Genomic DNA, 20,822 nt, shown 5'->3' with positions numbered 1-20,822 from the left:
TTCAAAACAGACTCACTAATCCATACATGTGACATCATTACTATATAAAACACACTAACTATCGCGTTTTTGTTGTTTTTAGTTAATAAATGAAAAGTGCAGCACATTCACAAATAATAATACAAAAATGGGCAACAAATGGGTTGTGCAGTCAATTTTTAAAAACGGGAAATTTGTTATTTTAATATCTTGTTATAGTCCTTTAGTCATGTGTTTTACTCACATCCCCGACAGCAGATTGGCTGAGTGTGAGCACTTTTTTTTTTTTTTATTGCGGCTTGTCAGTGCATCTTTCTCAGTCACCACCACCGGATGGGAGGAGAGGCGGAGGATAGATGTGTTAGAGGAGGAAGAGGAGAGAGAAAGGCAAAGGAGTGGAGGAACGAGTCGAGAAGAACTCAAGGTGTATTATTTGAATCTGCTGAGACAATCAAGACAGGAGTGTTATCTTTTTTTCTCTATCTTTACATATTATTGAAAATTTCTCTTTTATTTCAAGGCGAGCGAGTGTCGGTTCGTTTACTCCTGACGCGTAAGGTTACACGCCTTTGGGCATCACCCGTCGATGAAGGATGGTGGGCACGACTATGTAGGGGTAATTTCACCACAAAGTATTTTTGCGAACTGCCGAGGAATAAACAAAGAGGAGGGGGCAAACTATGATCCGAGGATGATTTCTGCAAAGAAAACTCTGGAGGAGAGTCGTTATCCTGTCCACTATCTGGTGTGGCACAACAAGCACCGTCAGCTGGAGAAGGAGCTGGCATCCAGCGAGCAGGTAAGAGCGATCAAAGCCCTCCTATTCTGCCCCTCAGACATGGCCCTGTTTCAACATTCTCTCCCCGATGTATGGTTTTGCATTGCTGTGAAGGGGTGGTGGTTTCCACGCCAGTCGCGGAGCGTTTCACGTGAGGAACCTGGCCAATATTGGCGCAGTTAATTATTATCAGTGGGGTGGAGGGAGACACTTGTGGACTTTGTGAAACTGGAATTCATTCATGCAATGTTCCGATATGCATTAGGTGTCAATACACGCCACGAAGGCTACTGATGTTAGAAAAAAATATCCACCCTGCTTGTCTTTTTAAAATGCAGAAGTTGTATCTCGACTTTTTTTTTCTTTTTTTTTGCGCGCCCCCCCTCCACCCCCACGCACCTTGCAAATTCCCCTCCACCTCCACGCACCTTGCAAATTCGGAGTGGCGCGGGATGGTGTTCCACTGTGTAAATGAGTGTGTGGGTGTGTGTGTTTGTCACAGTCAGTGGCTCTTTATTTGTGTGCATACAAGCAGCATTATTGCCGTGTCTACTCCAAACTGTGCAGGCTCTCCACCTTCCCACCAGCATCCAGACCACTGGTGAGTGGGTGAAACAATGCAGATGCTGATGGATAATGTGGGCGAACAGTTGCCAGCCAGCACAAGGCGTATGAGCAATGAAATGCCATAAAATAGTACATTTATTTCCCTATGTGTGGCTTATGTTACTGTCAGAATTGTCCTTGGAGTCAATAAGCAGAGCACGGCAGATATACGAATTACACTATTTTGGTTGTGAGAGCCAGAGGGAGGCTAATCAAGAGCACTTGGGATTTTTTTTTTTCTAAATGCACTAAAGCACTGATCTATTACACATGAGATGCGCTGCAGGTTTTAGGGCTCAGCATTATGAAGACAGGACAATACACTTCATCACGTGTTCAGGTGGATTTACCCACACACACACACACACACACACACACACACACACACACACACACACACACACACACACACACACACACACACACACACACACACTTATGCACGCTTGCCTATGTCTGCACACTTTTTCTTTTACCTTTTGTGCTCAAAATCCTATACCAAGAAGTGTCTTCATTTATACCACAGCTGTTTGAAACTATGATAAATATGTAACTCTGTTGCTTAAGATTACAGTCACAGTGACTAAGGAAAACATTTGGAGTTCACGTCTATATCAAACAGATTTTTGAAAAAGCTTAGAATGCCTGGCAGACGACTGACTGAAATCTCTAATGTAGAAGTTGGTGCTAAAAAGATTTTGTTGAGTGAAATATGTTTTGTAGCAGTTGCTGTTGATTCACCAAGAAACGTGCACTGACTATGAAAACACATAGTCAGTGCACGTTTGCACTGACTATGTGTTGAAAAAGGTACACTGAGAAAAAAATGCATTTGATTTTTTAATTCAATTTCTTTAATTGAAATGGTCAGCTCACTATGAGAAAACAGATTTTTTTTTTATTTCTAACCAAAGCATCTTGGACCTGAAACCATTACTGCCAGGGTTTGTCATTGTATGTCAGACTTACAATTTTTCTTTTTGCCATACTTTTCATTTCTTTTCTTCTTTGGGAAGTTTGATGATATTCCACAAATGTCCTGGAACAGAAGTCGCCAACAGGTCCATTAAATTACATTTATGTAGTTGCTTCCGGGGGTTTTGATGGGTGAGTGGATGCAGAACCTCTTCATAGAAAGGCAGCTCCGTCATAATGGAAGACCATGTAAATACTTTATATGGTCTTTAAGAATGTTTATGTACACCTTAGTTGGAGAATGGCTGCGCACAACACTGCAGGGTTCTTTGTTCAGTTTTTGATGAAGGTGAAGATAATCTTTGTTGATGGATGAAAGATAACAGTGGGCTTGTTCTGGAGAAAGTTCTTCAAGGACAACTGCTCAGAAGGCAGACAGCTGGTCGAGTCAGATCGCACTCAATGTTTGGGGCTTCGATTATAGAGGGTAGGGGGCAAAAAAGCATGAGTAGGGTGTGGCTGAGGATTGACCTGCGTAAAACAGTTTTTCCAAATGTGATTTTGTTTTATTGCAATCCGAAAAAGGATAAATAAAAAAATTTAATATGTGGTCCTAAATTTAACATGTAACTGATTTAGGTCAAACCAACCTGAAAGGACGCATTACTTTTAATCCATCTTTCACACTGTTAGATGTGACAACCTCAGAATTTTCCACTGAAAGAGGTAGGAAGATCAAATGCAAACACAATGGACAAAACAAGCACGGTAGATGCTGTGACTTCTGTTTCATTTCATTACTTCACACTCACACCTTTGTACAGAGTTCTAGGTTTCTGCTTTGTTTCTTCATTTACACTCCCTGATGAATAACATAATTTGAATGTGCAGCAATGCTTATCAGATCCAAATGTCACTTGGTGGTCACATAAAAATTACATTGGCAACAACGAAAGATACGATTTTTGCATAAATATTTGGACTTACGTTCTACATTGTGAAAGTAGCCTGAGATAATAACTCTAGGCAACTAGGCAAAAAGGTATGTCTGCTGTAAAATCTGTAATTTGATGCTGTGGTAGGTATCAGCGCTAAAACCCAAAGGAGCGAATGAACAGGGGGGGGGGGGACTGTACAACGGTTGGTTACCATGGAGCCTGAACGAAAGTTGATCAAGTATTTGTGACCAGGAAATAGCATTAAATTCTTTCGGTTACCATTTTATTTTTAAAGGGATGCAACTTCATTGATATCCATTAAAAAAGGCATTCGTTCATTATGTAATTTTCATGAATATCAAACTTCAGAAATCATGTTTCTGTAAAAGGCAGTTATTCATCCTCTGGTAATTTTGATGTGTCCTGCATTGTGTGTCACAGTAATTCTACAGGTTTACAATAATATCTTAATGGATTTCATGATAATTGCTAGTTAAAGGGAGATATGGTATATAAATTGACAGTTAATGGATTTTATCAACTTGAAAGCATTTTTCTTTTGAACCTTTGCGTTCACACACCTTCTGGACTAAACCTTGTGTGTCTAATTATTTCTGTCCTGGTATATACGTTTCTTTCTCTTTATTGTATTGTTGTATTGTATTTTTCTTTACTATTAATGTGCTTAGAAATAACTGTATATGGTATTAAATTAGATAGACAACAAAGTTGGAAGGTTTTGGTACTGTAAATCAACAAAAGGCAGGTTCCTATTGTGCTGGATCTAAAACTTTATGAAGCTACTTTGTTTTTAAAATACTTTCTGATTTTAGTTGCTACTACTGACATAAAGCACTAGAAAACTGGTTATGGTTAGGAAAACATGATTACTCTCATTAATAAAACCATTCTACGGAAACAAGCTGTAAAGTTGCCATGCGATGGACTGGTGACCTGTCCAGGATGCACCTCACCTCTTACTTGATGACCCCTGGAGCACCCCGCCGTACCTTCCAAGGGTAAATATGTTTAAATAATGGATGAAAAGTTGTCCCTTCATGTCTATCAACACCAGAACATTTATGTTTGCTATTTTTGAGGTCATTGTGAGATCCAATTATTTAAATAAAAGAACTTCAAGTATGTGGTTCAAGGTTCTGCCAACCCCCCATCATAGCATCGTAACCAACCATAATTCAAATGTATCTTCATAAATTTGCCGGTATTGTTCCACAGGTGTAGTATTTTTGGGAAAAGCACCAAGTGTTTTCAGTAAAGCCAATTGAGTGAGCTAAGAACTGTGACAGTCTGTTTTGCTGGTGCATGGAAATCTAAGAATGCCTTTGCAGTGAAAGCTACAGGCTGTGGTGTGGGGCAGTGGCTTCCAGTAAATCTAACAAAGAAGTATTCATTATATGCTTTCTCTAAATTTTCATAATGAGATGCCATAATTCCAAGTAATGTTTTATATATGTGTGGGTTATTACTGAAGTAAAACTTTAATTGGTTAGATTATTCATTACAATGAAAGGCATCCAAGGTAATTGGCGAACAGCCATGGTAATTTACTGAACTGAATGGTAAAAGTCGTAGTTTCAAGCTCCTTTTGGGAACTGTAAAACTGTAGCTTGTATTTTTGTTTTTAAAGCAACTTTAAAAAAAAAAAAAAAAACTAAAGAGACTTTCTACAGAAAACGTGTGGAAAGTCTCAAGAGATTTTGCTCTTTCTTTTTGTTTAGTTTTTTGGTGTGCTGATTTTTTTTTGTTGATTTTTTTCATGTCAGCTCCTGGCCATCCCAACTCCTGAGGCTCATAATTAGGTGTTTCCATCTTCGCATCAGTTATGAGCAGCTAGCAATATGCTGCCCACATTATGTTTCATGGGGACTGTTTGGAACGACACGGAGTCATCTAATAAACAAGAAAATCCAGACTACTGCATATTAAAAAGTAAAAACTGCTAAAGATATCTTTTTCTCAATCTTGGTAATTCCCCCTATTCAGTAAGGTATTAGGCTGTGTGACAAAGCAGGTCGTGAATGAAAGCTTTGTCTCTTTTCGCCACCCTGTTTTCTCTGTTTGACTTTCTACATCAGGTTGTGTATTCACATTTGCATTGCCATTTTAACTGTGAAGTAGAAAAAGTTCTTTTGCATGTTTAAACATTTCACATGCATTAAAAGCTCATAGGTGAGACTAAACATAAAATTACTATATAGCAAACATCAGATTTCAGAAATCATTGATCATTTATGTACTTTTCAGTTAACTGTGAGTGCTGAAATGATCTTGGACAGTAAACATAACACACCCCAAATCCAAGGTTTTGTCTTTAAAAAAAAAAAAAACCCTGGAAAACCCCACACAGATACTGGCAGATGCAAAGTAGTGTTTTGGATAACTGGCACGTCATTGGCTTATTTCAATTTAAATACAGTTTTACAACACAAGAAAACAAATTTAGTCATAACAAACTCCATGACCTGGAATAGAAAAAAAATGAATACGAGACTGGTACTACAATATCCATCCATTATCTTTACACCCTTGTCCCTTAGTGGGGTCGGGAGGGGTGCTGGTGCCTATCTCCAGCCAACGTTCCGGGCGAGAGGCGGGGTTCACCCTGGACAGGTCGCCAGTCTGTTGGTACTACAATAATGTTTAGTAAATCTAAATTATTACATGCTCAAATACATAAATCAGGACAATATGTCATTTCTCAAAGTTTGACTGACGCTTAGTTGACCTTTCATGCTGTAATTAACCAGGACACTGCATGACATGGGTTGAGTAAGTTCTAGCTAGACTTAGATTCCCATGTTTAGATTTAGAAATCTCCAACCATACTAATATGGGCCACCGACCTACATTTCACAGTAACCTACTATTACTAAGGAGGTCAACTGGATGAAACGCAAACATTGGGATGGCTAGACTACATTCATGTTTATCTCCATCTGCAGCAATTTCCACATTCATTAGTGAAGTTGTGTCAAAAGTACGCTCAAACTTGTTAAGAAATTACTAGCAACTTTTATGTTACCTCTAATGATTCCTTTAAAATAAGAAAAAAAAAGAAGTAATATGGGAAGCACTAAATTAAACTAGTTAATCAATTAATCTCGTAACTTTGTGAACCAATTAATCGGTCATTTATCTGACTTTTGCTATACCCTTCAGAAAACATTGCTATCACACATTTTAAAGACCAGGAGTTTAATGCTACAATTTTTTTTTACTTTCAGTCAAAGATAAGAATATATCCTTCAAAGACAATGAGAAAGTCACCATGAGCTGACAATTGAATCAAAGTTTAAATCTAATTTTAATATACACAATTTTAATGATTACAGTCAGAAATAAATCCTTGACTTAACGTATCAAGGAAATATGTGAAAGGAATGTAACATGAAAGTGGCCATTTTATTCATGTTAAATGGGATTTTGTCTTGTAATAGTATCTGCAATGCTAACAACAAACTAAAGTATAATTTTCAAATCAAAATATAAAAATTGGTCAGATTTTCTTTAATTAACTGTGAGTTTTGCTTCCTGTGTTTTCTGGCTTTGTCATCTTTCTGGCTTTGCCTCAGAAAGAGACTACTAAGTACTGCCAGTTTTGATCAAATCAAATTTAAATATCAGATATACTGTGACTAAAACATTTAGAATCTTATTCTGCGTTCCGTTAGTGGGAAAACGGAGGGCTCATCCCGTCACTTGACATACTTTCCAAACTAAAGTAAGTTTTTGACCCACTTTTAGGGAGAGGAAAGCCAGATGTTATGAACAGCTCTGACACAAAAACAGACTGGAGAGAGGAGTAGATCAAGTGCATCAATTTATTATAATGACAGAGTGTGCTTTGATAGCATCCATGACATCACATTATACAGCACGCATTAAGATGTCACTTTACAGTCGTATTCTGACAAGCTAAGTTATGAAGGCAATAATGTGTAGCTGTTTCATCATAGTTCTTCTTCTCTGATAGCTTTGGTGGCTCTCAGTTGATAACAAACAATGAACTAAGCATGGTTGCATGGCTCTCTGGGTAAAAAGTAATATACAGATCTCTCTGTTTCAGAACTTCATGTCCAAGATCTACTTAAATGATGGCTCTACATATTCATTTCAATTTGCCACTTTCATGTATATGAAATATCCAGCAGTGTTTCTGATTGTTTGATTTGAAAAACTTAGTGACTCGATGCTGTGACTATCAGCTTATACTTTGTTTCATGCAAAACATGAACATGTTATTCAGAAGAGTAATATTATTGTATTTGGTACTAAATCTGAGCTTGTAAAAAAACTGTGTTAGAGACCATTCAAACTTGTGTCCAGTTGGGAAAATATATAATTGAACCATCCTCTCTGTGGTGGAAACACGATTAATATTTAAATAACCTAAATATTTTTTTTTACCTTTTATCAAAAATAAGCAACTTAATATTTGGGCATATGTAGTGCTCTGTGATGTACTGGAAACTTGTCCAAGGTGTACCTGTCATTGGGTGAGACTTAGAAGGGTCAACCCGTCAATGACCTTCTAAAAAGTTAAAAGCATTTGGCAAATCCTAACAAACACTGGACATCAATGATTATGTTGTACTTCAGTCATGACTTACACAAGTAGCTAGATTAAGTTGAAAGTCACTGTCAGCAAAAGCAGTAGCCCTTATGAATGAGAACATTAGTATACGTTGGGAAAATAAAAAGCTTTTATTAGCTGGTAATTAGTTAGCCTGTCATCGGCAGAGGTATGGTCTGCTGACAGCTGCTTTTCAGAAATCAAAAGCAGCTTTTGCCATTTTGGTCTGTTGTTCCATAAAGGCTGGTGCTCCTTTAGTCTCCAAAGTATGTCTTTGTATTCTTCATGAGCGACTAGCACTGTGCTGCAACAAGTGGGACAGGTTTGAAAAAACTCCGATCACTATCTGCTGTGTATCTCACAAAAAAAAAAAAGATACAATACTGTCGAAATTATATGATGGAAAACATAAACAAAATCCTAACCTTTTAAAACCTTGGTATATCATGTTACCAGAAACATAACTATGCTTTTTTTAAATTTTCTTCCATCAGAGGAAGAAAATAAGAGGAGCATAGTGTTGGTTTTATAGTGTTTACAGGAAATGACAGTGTGTAAAACATTTCACACTGGATTTTCTAAGCTCAGCCTTATAAAATCTTATTGTGACTCCTGACCTGTCGCACTTGAAGATACTAGACTGTTCGACTTGTTGCTGCAGCAGGATCATGTCAGAGAAAGCAATTGATTCAACATTACAGTGGACAGAAAGTTGTGGGTGTTAATGATCTTATTCAGACAAGAGAATACAAAGATGAGGATAAAAAGAGAGCTGTGGATGTCCTCATGGCTGGACAAAAGATGATTAGATTAAACAATAGTCCTAGCAGCAACTATGCTGTACAGTTTTCTCAGAAAATTTCAGTTGTCTTTAGATTTGCCTTATGTTGCTTTTGCTTAATAGCCATAGACCTCAGATTTAAGCTTATGACCAGATTTGTTTGTTTTTCGAAAAACAAACAAACAAAAAACTAAGCTAGTTTTTTTTTTAATCTACTTCATAGCAAGTTCTCCATGAAGACATTTTCTTACCTGATGACAATACTACCATTTCAACAGGCTCAAGATATAAAGAGTGACTTAAGGATTAGCCGCTAGAAACTGGTAACAAGCAACAGTGTTATTTAATATATATTTGAAAAAATATTTGATGAAACAAAATTTATTTATGTTACCAAGATAAATAAATTGTATTATCTAAGGTTTTCTTTCAGGTGAAGATCTAACAGCACTTGGGAAGGGAGCAACATCTACCACACAAATTAGTTTAAATCATTGAGCAGCAATGTCCGTCCACCTTTTTGTGTTCAGTCTCCATGGTAACCAAATGTTGTACTTGTCAGTGGGTTGCAGTAGACTCTAATCATTTTATGGCCTATGGGATGTGCTTACAGAAACTTCACACACACATGTAGCTTGCCAGTCATCAACAAGACATCTTAGAGAAAGTCAGATTTTTAGCCTAACATGACAAACCCATATCATATAGTAGGTGGTGTTTAGTCTGTGTTGAGTGCTTGACTTTTGATTTAGCTAAGTAAACACGTGAGATCTGAAACAGTAATATATGTCTGTAGTCTGAACAAAAACTGGTAGCAGGAGGAATGGAATAATAAATGCAGTCACACAGTTAAGCACAGAGAAAATATGTACAACCAGGAAGGAAGGAAAACAAACTGTGGAGTGAGGGAGAGGATAACATATTTAGCAAGTGAGAAGAAATGAATCCCAAGAAGTGAAGAAGGAACAGACAAACTAAGCCAGGGAGTGATGGAAAAAACTTTAAAGTAATACGTAATATATACTGGAGAAAGACAGAATGTGTAGAGGAAGTAACAACGGTCCCTCAGCCATGAGCAGAGTCTGTTTTTATCTAGAAATAGAACCATCTAATTGATAGAGAACAGGACTATTTGAGTAGCGATGGTCTGTCTAAGGGCAAAGGCAGGAAATGACATGAAGTTTTCTCAAGTGTTGCTTCCTGCCCGCGTCTCTGTTTGACCCTCATCTCTACCCTTCACTCTGTATTCCTTAATTATGACATCTTCAGCACGAAGCCGATGTCAGATCAGCGCTATAAAATCCCTCTCTGTGCTGCTGGCTCAAGGGAACAGGGCCATGATTTAGCCTTATGTTTTCCTTGCTTTCACTCCTGTCCTGAACGACTCTGTCAACCACTTGAGTTCTGCATGCACCTGTCTTCAAACATCTCCACTTTCTGTCCTTCGTCTGTCTCTATGTGACATGTATTTAGTTTTTCTTACAGTTCCCCTCCCGCCCCCAACTCCTCCTATCCATCGTTTTCTTGCGAGGCCCCATTCATCCGTCCCTACTTGTCTTTTTTTCCTCACTTCAATTAAATCTCAGTCAGATTTCAGCACAACAAAGCAAGGATACTATTGCATGAGAGCTTGAACAGAGCAGATTTTGTCACCAGTATTTTTTAACACACAGAAAAAACAATTTAAAAAAACAATAATCAGCCATGGGATTTAGGCATTTAAAGGCAGGACTTGAGGTCAGAGCTTCATCTCTCTGAACTTTTTCTGGTGTACTCTACTTTGGTGCCTGTTTTTTGTTATATAAGACAACACAGACATAAGACTTTATTTGGACTTGCTGCTGCTCAGCATAGGAGCACGTGTCCTAATATAAACTGCTATCAAACTTTGAGCTGCTCAGGAGACAGTCTGGCTTATCTTCAGGAAGGGAAACTTAACAAGAGCGGTGTGCAGAGTCCGGTTCCTTCCATCCATGAGCCTCTGTTCCCCCTCAAAGCAGCATGCATTTGTATTTAGCTACCTTGTGTCACCTTTTGATGCAAATACAGCCACAGATCTTTTTGAGCATGTATGTACCTGACTTACACATAAATATCAAGTATGCAAATCTGAAGGAGGCTTGTTGTAGAGCATCTGCTCATATCAGAAGAAATCAGAGGTTCAGGCTTCTGATCAAGATGCCTATATGGAAGATAATGGATGGATGAAGCTTTATAGAACTTAATATTCAATGGTTTGTTGGGCATAATATTTTATACCAGTTCAGACTTTTTTGTTATGTTCTTGTAAATGAATCAGTTTGGAAATGAACTTAGAGGTCTTTAATTTTGGGGCTAGTTGTGGAGTTTGGAACATTACCTGATAGAAATGATGGTGAAAGATTATAAGGAAGAAAAAAAAGGAGGCAATGTAAGCATGTTCTTGCCATTGGTACAAACATCTGTTAGGTTTCTGTAGTTGAGTTTCTTCACATCCAAATGTGATGATGGAGGTTTTACGTAAAAGGTGGTAAGAAGTTTGAGGGCTACAGTTGGCTCTAGGGCACTACACACTGCCGCCAAGGCATGTTTTCATTTAATACCCACCCACTACCGTTTCATGCCATCCTACTTTAATTTCTAACCCATCAAGAAACCATTTCACACCCATGCACTTAATGAGTAATGAGCAGCAAGTAATTTAATGCAATTTCATCTATAACACGTGACGTTTTATCTCCTGCAGAAGTAGGAGATGGATGGTGATAGCAGCTACTTCTCTGGTTACTGCATCAGATTTTTAATTAGGCATTGGGAAAGAAGTATGTTAGCTGTCAGCTGCTTCTGCTATACAGCTGGATTCAGATGAATTGCTATGGAGACACAAACAAAAACAACACTTACAATAGACTATGAGAAGATTAAAGAAAATTGTTTTAAAAAGGAACGACAAGTACAGGCTGATAGATGCTTGTTTTAAAAATATCCAAAGTCCAAAACGTCCAGATAATCTTAAAGGTGATTTCTTTCAATACTGCTGTATTGTCATTTGCGATGCCTTGTTTCAGACATCCTGAATTTAGTGAATACAGTAGCTTTGTACGTTGCGATATCCTATCACAAAGATTTGAAAACGTTGAACACCATATTGAACTAAGAAAAGCATCATATCTTAAAATAAATAAAAGGTAAACACAACCTCCTTCTACTAAAGACAATTCAAACCCAAAAAGTCATAGATTTTAACACATATTTCAGTAACAATGCAGTGCCAAATTTTTTATGGAAAGATTAGTGGCTAGTTTTGGTTTTGATAATGTTTTATAGCTGATGCCGAGTCCATTCACCCATTTACCAAGAGAAACTTACATTTTGTAGCAATATGTTGCATTTTCATCTCAACTTACTTACATTTGTAGTAAACAAACCACTTCATACCCATGAACTTCTGTTAATCAGTTCACAAATGTTAGTGGTTGATTATAATAAGGTATTGATGATAAATAGTCATAGTGAATTATTAAATCCTATATATAATTTCATTTTAATTATCTTATTTTAAAAAGAGTTTATATTACTCTATGTTTCCTTTGAAAAAGTTAAAAGTCTGTTCTACCAATTGCATTCATTGCAACAAATGTCCTCACAATAACAGAACATTTTGGTAAAATTTAAACAATTACATCTGCCAGACTTGTGAAATATGCCAGGCACAACTGTAAGAAAAACTTTTCACACAATAACTCGATGGATGGTTGGTACAAAAAGTCCAGTGAAAGACGGTTTGATTTTGTCCTGGAAAAAAAAATTGGATTTGAAGTGATGGAATATGTTAAGTAAAGTAACTGCAAGTGTGTGAAATGAAGGACAGCAGTAACATTATCTCTTAAAAAGTAACCTTTCTGGTACATTTTACATTTTAATGTTGACACTATCATGGCAGAGTTCTGGCAGACACTGAATTAAACTTAAAAGGCTCACTTGGTTTTACTGGTATCATTGTGCATTTAATTCTTTAATCAAATTTTGATAGAAATGAAGTGAGCTTTAACCCCAAAAACATCTTTAAAGTTTGAAGTACGTTTCCTTTCTCTCTATAACTTATGAATTCTACAAAAATGTGGTTCCTGACATTTTCCGCCAGCTTAAATTCAGCCGAAGGCAATGTCTGCAGCGTATGCATGTTAAAACAGGCAAGCAGTTTTCAAAAGTGTTATTGAATATAGAAGCCAAATCAATATCGTGACATTTCTAAACATATGGATTCGTCGAGCAGCCTCCCTCCTCGTGTTCAAGGGGAAATGCTAATTGTGTTGTTACCACCCATTTAAGCTTCGGGAGGCTCTTGAACTTGACAAGTCGGAAGCAGACTGTCCTAGAAAAGGATGACCCTTTGATTTCATTATCAGCCCAGGCTCACTGCAGCTGTGTCTTGCCGGATCATTTGGTTTTTATCTAATTCATCTCATTGACATGCACAAAGAAGGCAACAGCTGTGCTGTTTACCTTAAAGAGGCTATGTTATGTAATTAAACACATAATCTACCTGCACTATTGAAATAAACTGTTTATGCTACGAGAGTCAGCCTTCCGTGGTTTTATGATGAGAGGTGTCGGCTCGGCGCGCTAAACAGGTGTCAGCACCCTTCAGATAACCACCGTCTTCCTCCTCGCTCCCGCTGCCGTTCCGCCGGGTCAATCCGCATCGTAGCGGCGTCTTCATCCTTCTCTCCACTCCTCTTTTTATCTCGCCATCTGTCTGTTGAGCTGTCAGCCGAAACTGGCTCTGATGCTAAACAGATGAAGTGCGGTGAGAAACAGAAACATTAAATATGCCGCAATGTGGGTCAGTGTTTTCACTTGATGGTTTGGTCTTTCTTTTTGTTCCTCCACTGTTCCGATTCTCGGGCCTCGAATGCCTTTGTGCGAGCGGAGATGCACTGCGGCTGAGTTAAGTCGAATGCCAGACGTTTCGAGAGATTTTGTTCTTCACTCTGTTCTCCCTCAGTCATTGTTGACGTAGGTTTAGCACTGTCCTTTTCATCTAAAAGCAGTGATTAGCATTTAACTGCAGTCCAGCGTTTGTCTACCTCCCATCAGGATGGACATCAAGAGGTGAAAAGGAAGGCAGGGGAAGGAGGAACAAGTTATTTTTATAGCACCACCCCCTGATGGGTCTCTTATGCGCCCCATGCACAAACATTTGGGAAGACTGTTGCGTGTATAAGCACATTTTTTACATACATGTGTGTTGTGTTTTTTTTTTTTTTTTTTTTATGAAAGATTGATGTCGGCCTAAGTACCTGCCAAGCTGCATCAGGCGCAGCACACGCTGAGCGGGAGAGAGGAGGGAGAGAACAGAGGAGGAAAAGAAGCAGATGCCACAGATAGAGATGCCTATCAATAATGCAACCCCCAGTGAGCTCACAATTGGAGGAGGGCAGGAACAAATGAGGCAGAGAGAGGGACCATTGATGAAGAAATAAGGAGTTGTTTTGGATACTTCTACAAGATGATGTTGGCTATGGAAAAAGACTCAAATTATGTAACTGTGGAAAAATTAGAGAAAGCAAAGCGAGAATGAAGAGTGGATGAATGGTGAGATTAGAAATTAGGATGACAGAAAAGAAGCATAAAGACATAGCTAAAAAAATAAAAAATCCCTGAAACAAAGAGTATACATAAAATGAATATGATTAATAACAATAATCCTGATGCCTTCTGCTGGCTTAACTCACTTGTTCATGTTTGCTGCTAAATATACAGATCCCTCTGCTACCATTGGCATTTCTGGAGGAGATGTGTAAAAAGGTTTAAAAATAAAAGGCAGCTGATGATCCCAAGATGCACCTCTTTGCTGCATTTTTCCAAACGTGAGCTTTGGAGATATTTTCTTTTTACCCCTGTTACCATCTTGCTTCTGCTGCTCATGGTGGATTTTTATATGTTTCAGCTATTTATCTGACTGTAAATATGGAAAAGGGGCTACTTTTGTAAAGGAATTTTCTGACCAGCACAAAACTGACCTGCTTGTTTGATATGTTTTTGTTTTGTTAAGAATGACTAAGGGTGACTGGCTTTTGTCATGTCATAGCTTCCGTACGTTGCAAGATTTAGTACACCTCTTGAACTTTTTAGTAATTTTTTCACATTAAAACCACAAAACGTTTAACACGGAGCAATCATTGGATCATGGATTCAATTTTCACCTTTTCAAAACATGCCATCGTTTTCCTTCTAATTCATGATGATACTTTGTCTTGGTCTGTTATACAGAATCTCAGTGACTTACACAGAAATCTGAACTTCAAGGGCGGCTGGTACTTTTTCAGGCATTTATACCCCTGGGAAAGAGTTAACCATGGATTCCTAATTTAATGATCACAGCAGCAAAAATTTATTGAAAATAAAAATAAAATTGATGCCAATAAGGGTGCCACCAGAAATTTTGATAAATCAAATCATTTTTATGTTGTTTTTTTTTACACTTTTTCATCTGACACAATGGATGTACAAAGAAATTGTGACACGTAACACTACTTCATAAACATAAAAGTTGAATTTGCAGGATTTTTACACATATATTCAAGGGTGTCAATAAGCCTTGAGAGTGATTTATTTCTAATTTATTCTGTACTGTAAAGGTATTGGCAGTCAGACCACTCAACTTGTGATAACACACCACAGAAAGCCAATAAAGACATTACCAGAGCAGTGTGAACCAGACTAAACGCTCTTTATTTGATAAATAGTCTGCTTCTCATTGAAATCCTGGAAATTGCGTCAGCACTCCCTCGGTAGTATGAAGCCAAAGTGAGCCCAAAACACTCTGTCTGCAGCCCTGAGACTCTGGGCTGGAGAGACGTTCACACATCAGTAGTTTTAATTTGTCTAATCGAACCTGTGGAAATACAAAAGACTCATGGGTGAAAAAACTGGCGCAAGATTTACATCTATTCTTTTGCCTTACATTGGTTTGAGCAAAATGCCAATATGAAATTTAACACTGCTTCACCTTGCTGTTGCTTGATTGCATGCAGCCTTTAATTGCCAAAGAAAAAGAATACAGGTTTCAAAAGATAATATTAATGAATAAGAGAAAAAGCTGTTGACACAACAGGGATCACATGACTCTGACCACATGACCTCAATCAGATTTCTTTTTAGACTTTGACTTAGAATTTTCAACACCTACTGTATATACCATCATTATTTTTGTTCATTTTTCTTAAGCCATTCAGAACTCGCCACGTTACAACCAGTACACTGATTATTAAAAGCTTTATTTTCAAGGAGAATTGTATCTCTGATACGCAGAAAACTTTTTTTGCACTTTTTTATTGTAAAGTATTACAACAATGCAGACTTGAAGTAACAAATGCATGAACTCATTTTTCTTAATCACTTGAGACAGAATATTTTGAATTTTGGAGGTGAAAAAAAGAAGCATTAGAAACCTGTTTAATATGGGGTTTAAATAACACAACCTTTTCAAAAATGACACCTAGTTTTTTTTTTTTTACTTTACTGGAGCCTAAATAAACGCAGTCAAAAACAAGCGACTGACTAAGCAGTTTGTGTTTTATAGGCTCCCGTCTCGTCTGAATTTAAAAGCAGAACATTCAAAGTCATTCTGGTTTTAATGTCTTAAAGGAGCGCCTGTTGTCTACCTAACTGATTGGATTCATCAAGATTTGTGCATAAATGTAACTCAGTATTATCGGTATAGCACTGTAAATTTATGCTATGCAGTCTAATCATTTTCCCCGTTCAAAGCGCAGATATAACAAAGAGATTTATCTCTTCACAGATCATCATTTTTCACTGTCGTTACTGGTGTTCTGTGGTGTATTATTACAATCTATGTGATAAAAGATTTTCTACAGGATACTAGTGTATGTTTGTTAGAGGAACCTTTTTTTCGTCATATAATCTGTGAGTGACTAGTATATTGTTGTCCATTCTTACTGTTTACCTGGTTATTGTTTAAGCCTTCAACATTTTCTTCCCTTTAGACGACTAAAACTAACTGCATCCAATAATGAGGATGTTTAATTACTATTCTGCCAGAGCCAGAAACTCACGTGACTTCCTGGAAACATAAAAGAAAATTGTTTCATCTCTTACAGCAAGTCATAAAATCTGCAGTAAAACAAGGTCTGGACAGCCTGTTGTCTCACTGCTATAACTTATTAAGATAGGGCTGAGATAAGGTTATTTGTTCCACCTTATCTTTATATGGCAAGTTAGAATTTGGGACATTATTGACCAAGTGATCGATTTACTCTCTGTGTGAAAAATGTTAGAAACGCCTCTCTGTCAGTCTGTGCTACACACTGCTACTCCAGCTTTATATTTAACTTGGAAAGCCGTGAATTAGCTCGACAAAACCAAAGCAGACATTCCGCTTTACTCTGTGAAAGTAGTTTATTCCCACACACTGTCAATTTTACTGGTGAGTGGAAACTAAGAGATTACCTGGAATGACATCATGTTTCCTCTTTGAAACCTGAATCGCACAAGTGAAACGGAGCCAGCGAAACTCTGTGCGCGGTTGTGTGTGTGTGTGTGTGTTTGTTTAAAAGAAACAGAAAGAGAAGACTGTCGACAGAGTGCACGGCCCATTAGTTGTAAACAACTGTATTGCCTCCTGAGAGTTCCTATCTTGTTAATGTGAGAGGAGGAGAGTTCTTCATCATGATTTAATGAACTGCATGTTCTGTTTTTCAACTTAACATTGCTCCCATCTGAATGAGTTATTATGTCAGTATGTCTGCAGGTCAGGGTGTAGTGCTGGAAAAACCTTTCCTTTTAGTTGGCTTCAGTGATCCTTCTGAGTCATTTTGTCTTGCCTGCTCAAAGTGCCAAAAACCAGAGGAACTAAAAACTGCAGATCATTAAATGGCCACCGGGGGCAGACTACAAAACAGCAGGTGGCCCTCATTTTTGTGATCAGGCTGCGAAATACATGGTAATTGTTATATCGTTAAGCTTGTGGGGATAGGAATAAATAATTCTGTTTCTTCCTCCGTCTCTTTTAGCTGCTTGCATGCTCGTATACAGAGGACCGACTTTGGACACCACTGTCCTAGACCAACAAAAAAATGCTGTTGTGGAGGGACTTCATCAGAGATGTTGAACTGATTAAATGTTTTCAAGATTTTAACTCAATGCTACCAATTTAAAACGGTTTCAGATATATTTTTAAATTTAAATCCACCTGTGTCAAAAGAGGAACTGACCAACGTGTGAAAATATACTTTGCAAGTGAAAACCATGGCTGTTAAGCTCACAATGTGATCATCTTTCCCGAGCTGCAAGTGAGAGTTTGATGCTCACTGCTTCGGTGTTAGTTTGCGATCAAAAAGAACCAGCAGTTTTAGAGCTCTCAATATTTTTTCTTTTATCTTCAGGTTCACGTACTTCAGTTCAGTTTACAGCATATCATGTCAGTCAAAATAAGAAGAAGGAGAATCTCCATTTCATCTGAACCACCTGGCTTTTAAGGGATTGGCTTCGACTAATTAGAAGGGTGGAGACATTCACATTTCCAGAAAGAAAGAACAAACATTTGCACTAAACTATCCCTAAAAAAATGTCTACACAGTTACAATTAACTCAAACAAAAAACAATCCGGATCCAAACAAAATCAAAAATACATCTCTCCTCCCTCTCAGAATATGGATTTTCCCAATGAGGCTGATTGGAAACACCAGGTCCTTGTCAGCACTGCTCATGGGCGCGCTTCCATGGCAACACATGACCAGGTGACCTCAAAGAGATGAGAAGATGATTAAAACAAGTAAATAAATCAAGTTACTTCCCCAAACAATACATTTACCCAAATAAATTAGAATATATAAAGTACACAAAAATCCCTCACATTCGGTTTGTGGAGTTACTGCTCATTTCTGCTCATTACTGCTGACGTATTGGCCCTGTTCCCCAGTTAAAACGCGAACAGCCGAGGTAAATAAAAGACGCAGGAAAATAGGTTCCTGGAAAAAGAGTGTTTTGGGTCTGCAAATGCATCTTTTGACAGAGTTTATAAAAGTGTTATGATATTCTGTTGAAAGTGTAAAAACTGACATTTCTTCATGTTTTTATTATGATTTGCTCTGTAGAAAAAGGCCCTTCTGGAGGGTACTTTAATAATGCAAAACTTCATGGGTATGTGCTGCACTGGCTTTTATATCAGTAATCATCACAACTTTAGTTTATTAAAAATACATTTTGAATTTAATTTGAGGGGAGAAGAATGGTCAAAGAGGCTGAAAATATTATAACTATTGATTAACATTTATGTAAGTCGATGGAATCGCATAATGTCAGGGATTTTCACACCATTAAATTACCAGAAATTTAAATTTAAAACTACCTTCTGTGTCAAAACCACACGGCAAAACATGGTCTTCATTTTCATAGATGACATCTGTATTAAACTTAGTTTGGTGTAGAATGAGCTAAATGAGAGTACCTCTCTCTCTTAGCTCTGTTAACTCTGCCCTCTGTAACAATTGCTACATGTGCTGGAAGCATTATGAGTAAGCCGGACAACACGGATCAACAACAAATCAGGCCGAGGCTGCAGTTTCAGGCTGCTGCCGTTTGCAGATACTCCTCAGAGGTGTCACCGCAACATATCTCTCACATTGTGACTAGTGTTACTTTGAAAAATGGAGTGTAGGAGTTTGTTGTTTTTTTTCTCCTCAGTGTTGGTTACGGGTCATTGGAGGCCCGACGACGGAGAGGTGGCTGGGTCAAAGAAATCAACCCAAATAAAGGCATAAACAAGTGCAAGCCTGACAGTAATTGAGTCCGGGAAATCTTCAGCAAGCCTTTTGGGATGTTTTGAGTTAACTCGCTCAGAGTTTGAATGAGGTACATAAAAGGACTAAGAGTCTAATCTACACTGAATGACACTGGAGAGACTCATTTATCATGGCTGCTTAAACTTGCCACGCCATTTAAGCGGCCTTGTAGCATAATCCATCAATGCGAAATGCTGTAGAATAAATAATATGACAATGAGTCTTATGAAATACTGTAAATTCCCATTCTTCCTTCTTTAGTAAAAGAAGGAACATGGTACACACAGTTTTCTGGCAACTCTCTGTGCTTTATCTGAACTGTCTCCTTCAACAGCCTCTTCTTCCTCTGAAACAACCCAGCCGCCGTCGCGTTCTCTCTCCTTTCCACCTCCTTTCACCTTGCCATATGCTGTTTATGCTCTCTCTTATTAGCTTCTTTCTAAAATTCTTTCTCTGTCCTGTATGTTATTTGCTCACCCTTAGCTGAAACTGAGCAGTGCTCCAAAACCCCCTCCCCAAAAGCTTAAGATGATAATCTAAAAGCATTACACACACAGAAACCTTAAGAAGGACATTACAGATAAAAAAAAAAAAAAAAAACTAAATACCCATTTGGGGGGAGGGGTTTGTTCCTATTAGGTTTTAAATGCTTACCTTTGTGTTTGTACATTAAACCAATAGCAACTAATAATCAACAGACTCCTTACTTTCTATCAGAGAGTTGTGCTGCTTTAGTTGCTATGTATCTGCATCCATTCCCCTGTCTCCGTGGCTCCTGGGGGACTCCCTCATTACGCTGTCCCATTTATTTTCTTCATCTCCGTCCCTTAGGTGCCATTTTGTACGTATTGCTGACGGGCACAGCCTACTGCAATGGAAATCTTTCTGTTTTTGATTAGAGTCTTTTCCTTTTCTCTTTTTTTTAATATTTCGTTCAAATGACAGAGCACACAACTGTTAACCAAAGATTAGAAGATTAGAAGAGGTAGCAGCGTAATGGAGGTAGCTTCATCCGTTGACATACACTGTGGTATTATGTTTCGCTCACTAAATTCAGTTATTGTAACACGAGCCAAGATATTACAGCTTAAGAGCATGTGCTTGTTGTGTGTTTGTGAGCATCTTTCTGCGCTCATGGATTCTGGTTGTCTGTATATCATTGTGCTCCTCCTTATTTCCCTTGCAAATAAGCAAAACAGGAGAATGCAGTTACTGATTGCTGAACGTTTCTGCTACACTGTCGTTCATCAAACCAGCTTCCTCATGCTGACTTGTCCTGTTTGAGCTGTTGATTTTAAAAGTTCCCCAAAAATTGCCATATGTTCGCACTTTCCCGTGTTCTCCTGTGGTTCTTAGTATTAGTATCATTATGTAGGCTGATTTTTCCTTTTAGCCTGCTATATTGCTGATGCTGGCAAATGCTTATCTCAAAAGGTAAAC

The 20,822-nt window shown here is 37.9% G+C and overlaps 1 protein-coding gene across 2 annotated transcripts in view; it reads left to right on the top strand.

Annotated features, from left to right (window-relative positions):
• Positions 1 to 298: 298 nt before the first annotated feature.
• ankrd13b (ankyrin repeat domain 13B) overlaps positions 299 to 20,822 on the top strand; it is a 46,375-nt gene continuing 25,851 nt past the window's right edge. The window contains exons 1-2 of one of the 2 annotated variants that reach the window (XM_081614143.1): positions 299 to 403; positions 500 to 778. In XM_081614143.1, the coding sequence (XP_081470269.1) occupies positions 566 to 778 (213 nt within the window). In that variant the 5' untranslated portion in view covers positions 299 to 403; positions 500 to 565. Of the gene's footprint in view, positions 779 to 20,822 lie in introns of both variants that reach the window. The other variant, XR_535231.3, reaches the window with a different exon arrangement.

The sequence above is a fragment of the Poecilia reticulata genome, chromosome 13 (genome assembly GCF_904066995.2).
Source record: "Poecilia reticulata chromosome 13, P_reticulata-male-v2, whole genome shotgun sequence".
NCBI classification, from domain to species: Eukaryota; Metazoa; Chordata; class Actinopteri; order Cyprinodontiformes; family Poeciliidae; genus Poecilia; species Poecilia reticulata.
Note: the sequence above shows the minus strand (reverse complement) of the source record. Positions and strands in the feature narration are given on the sequence as shown.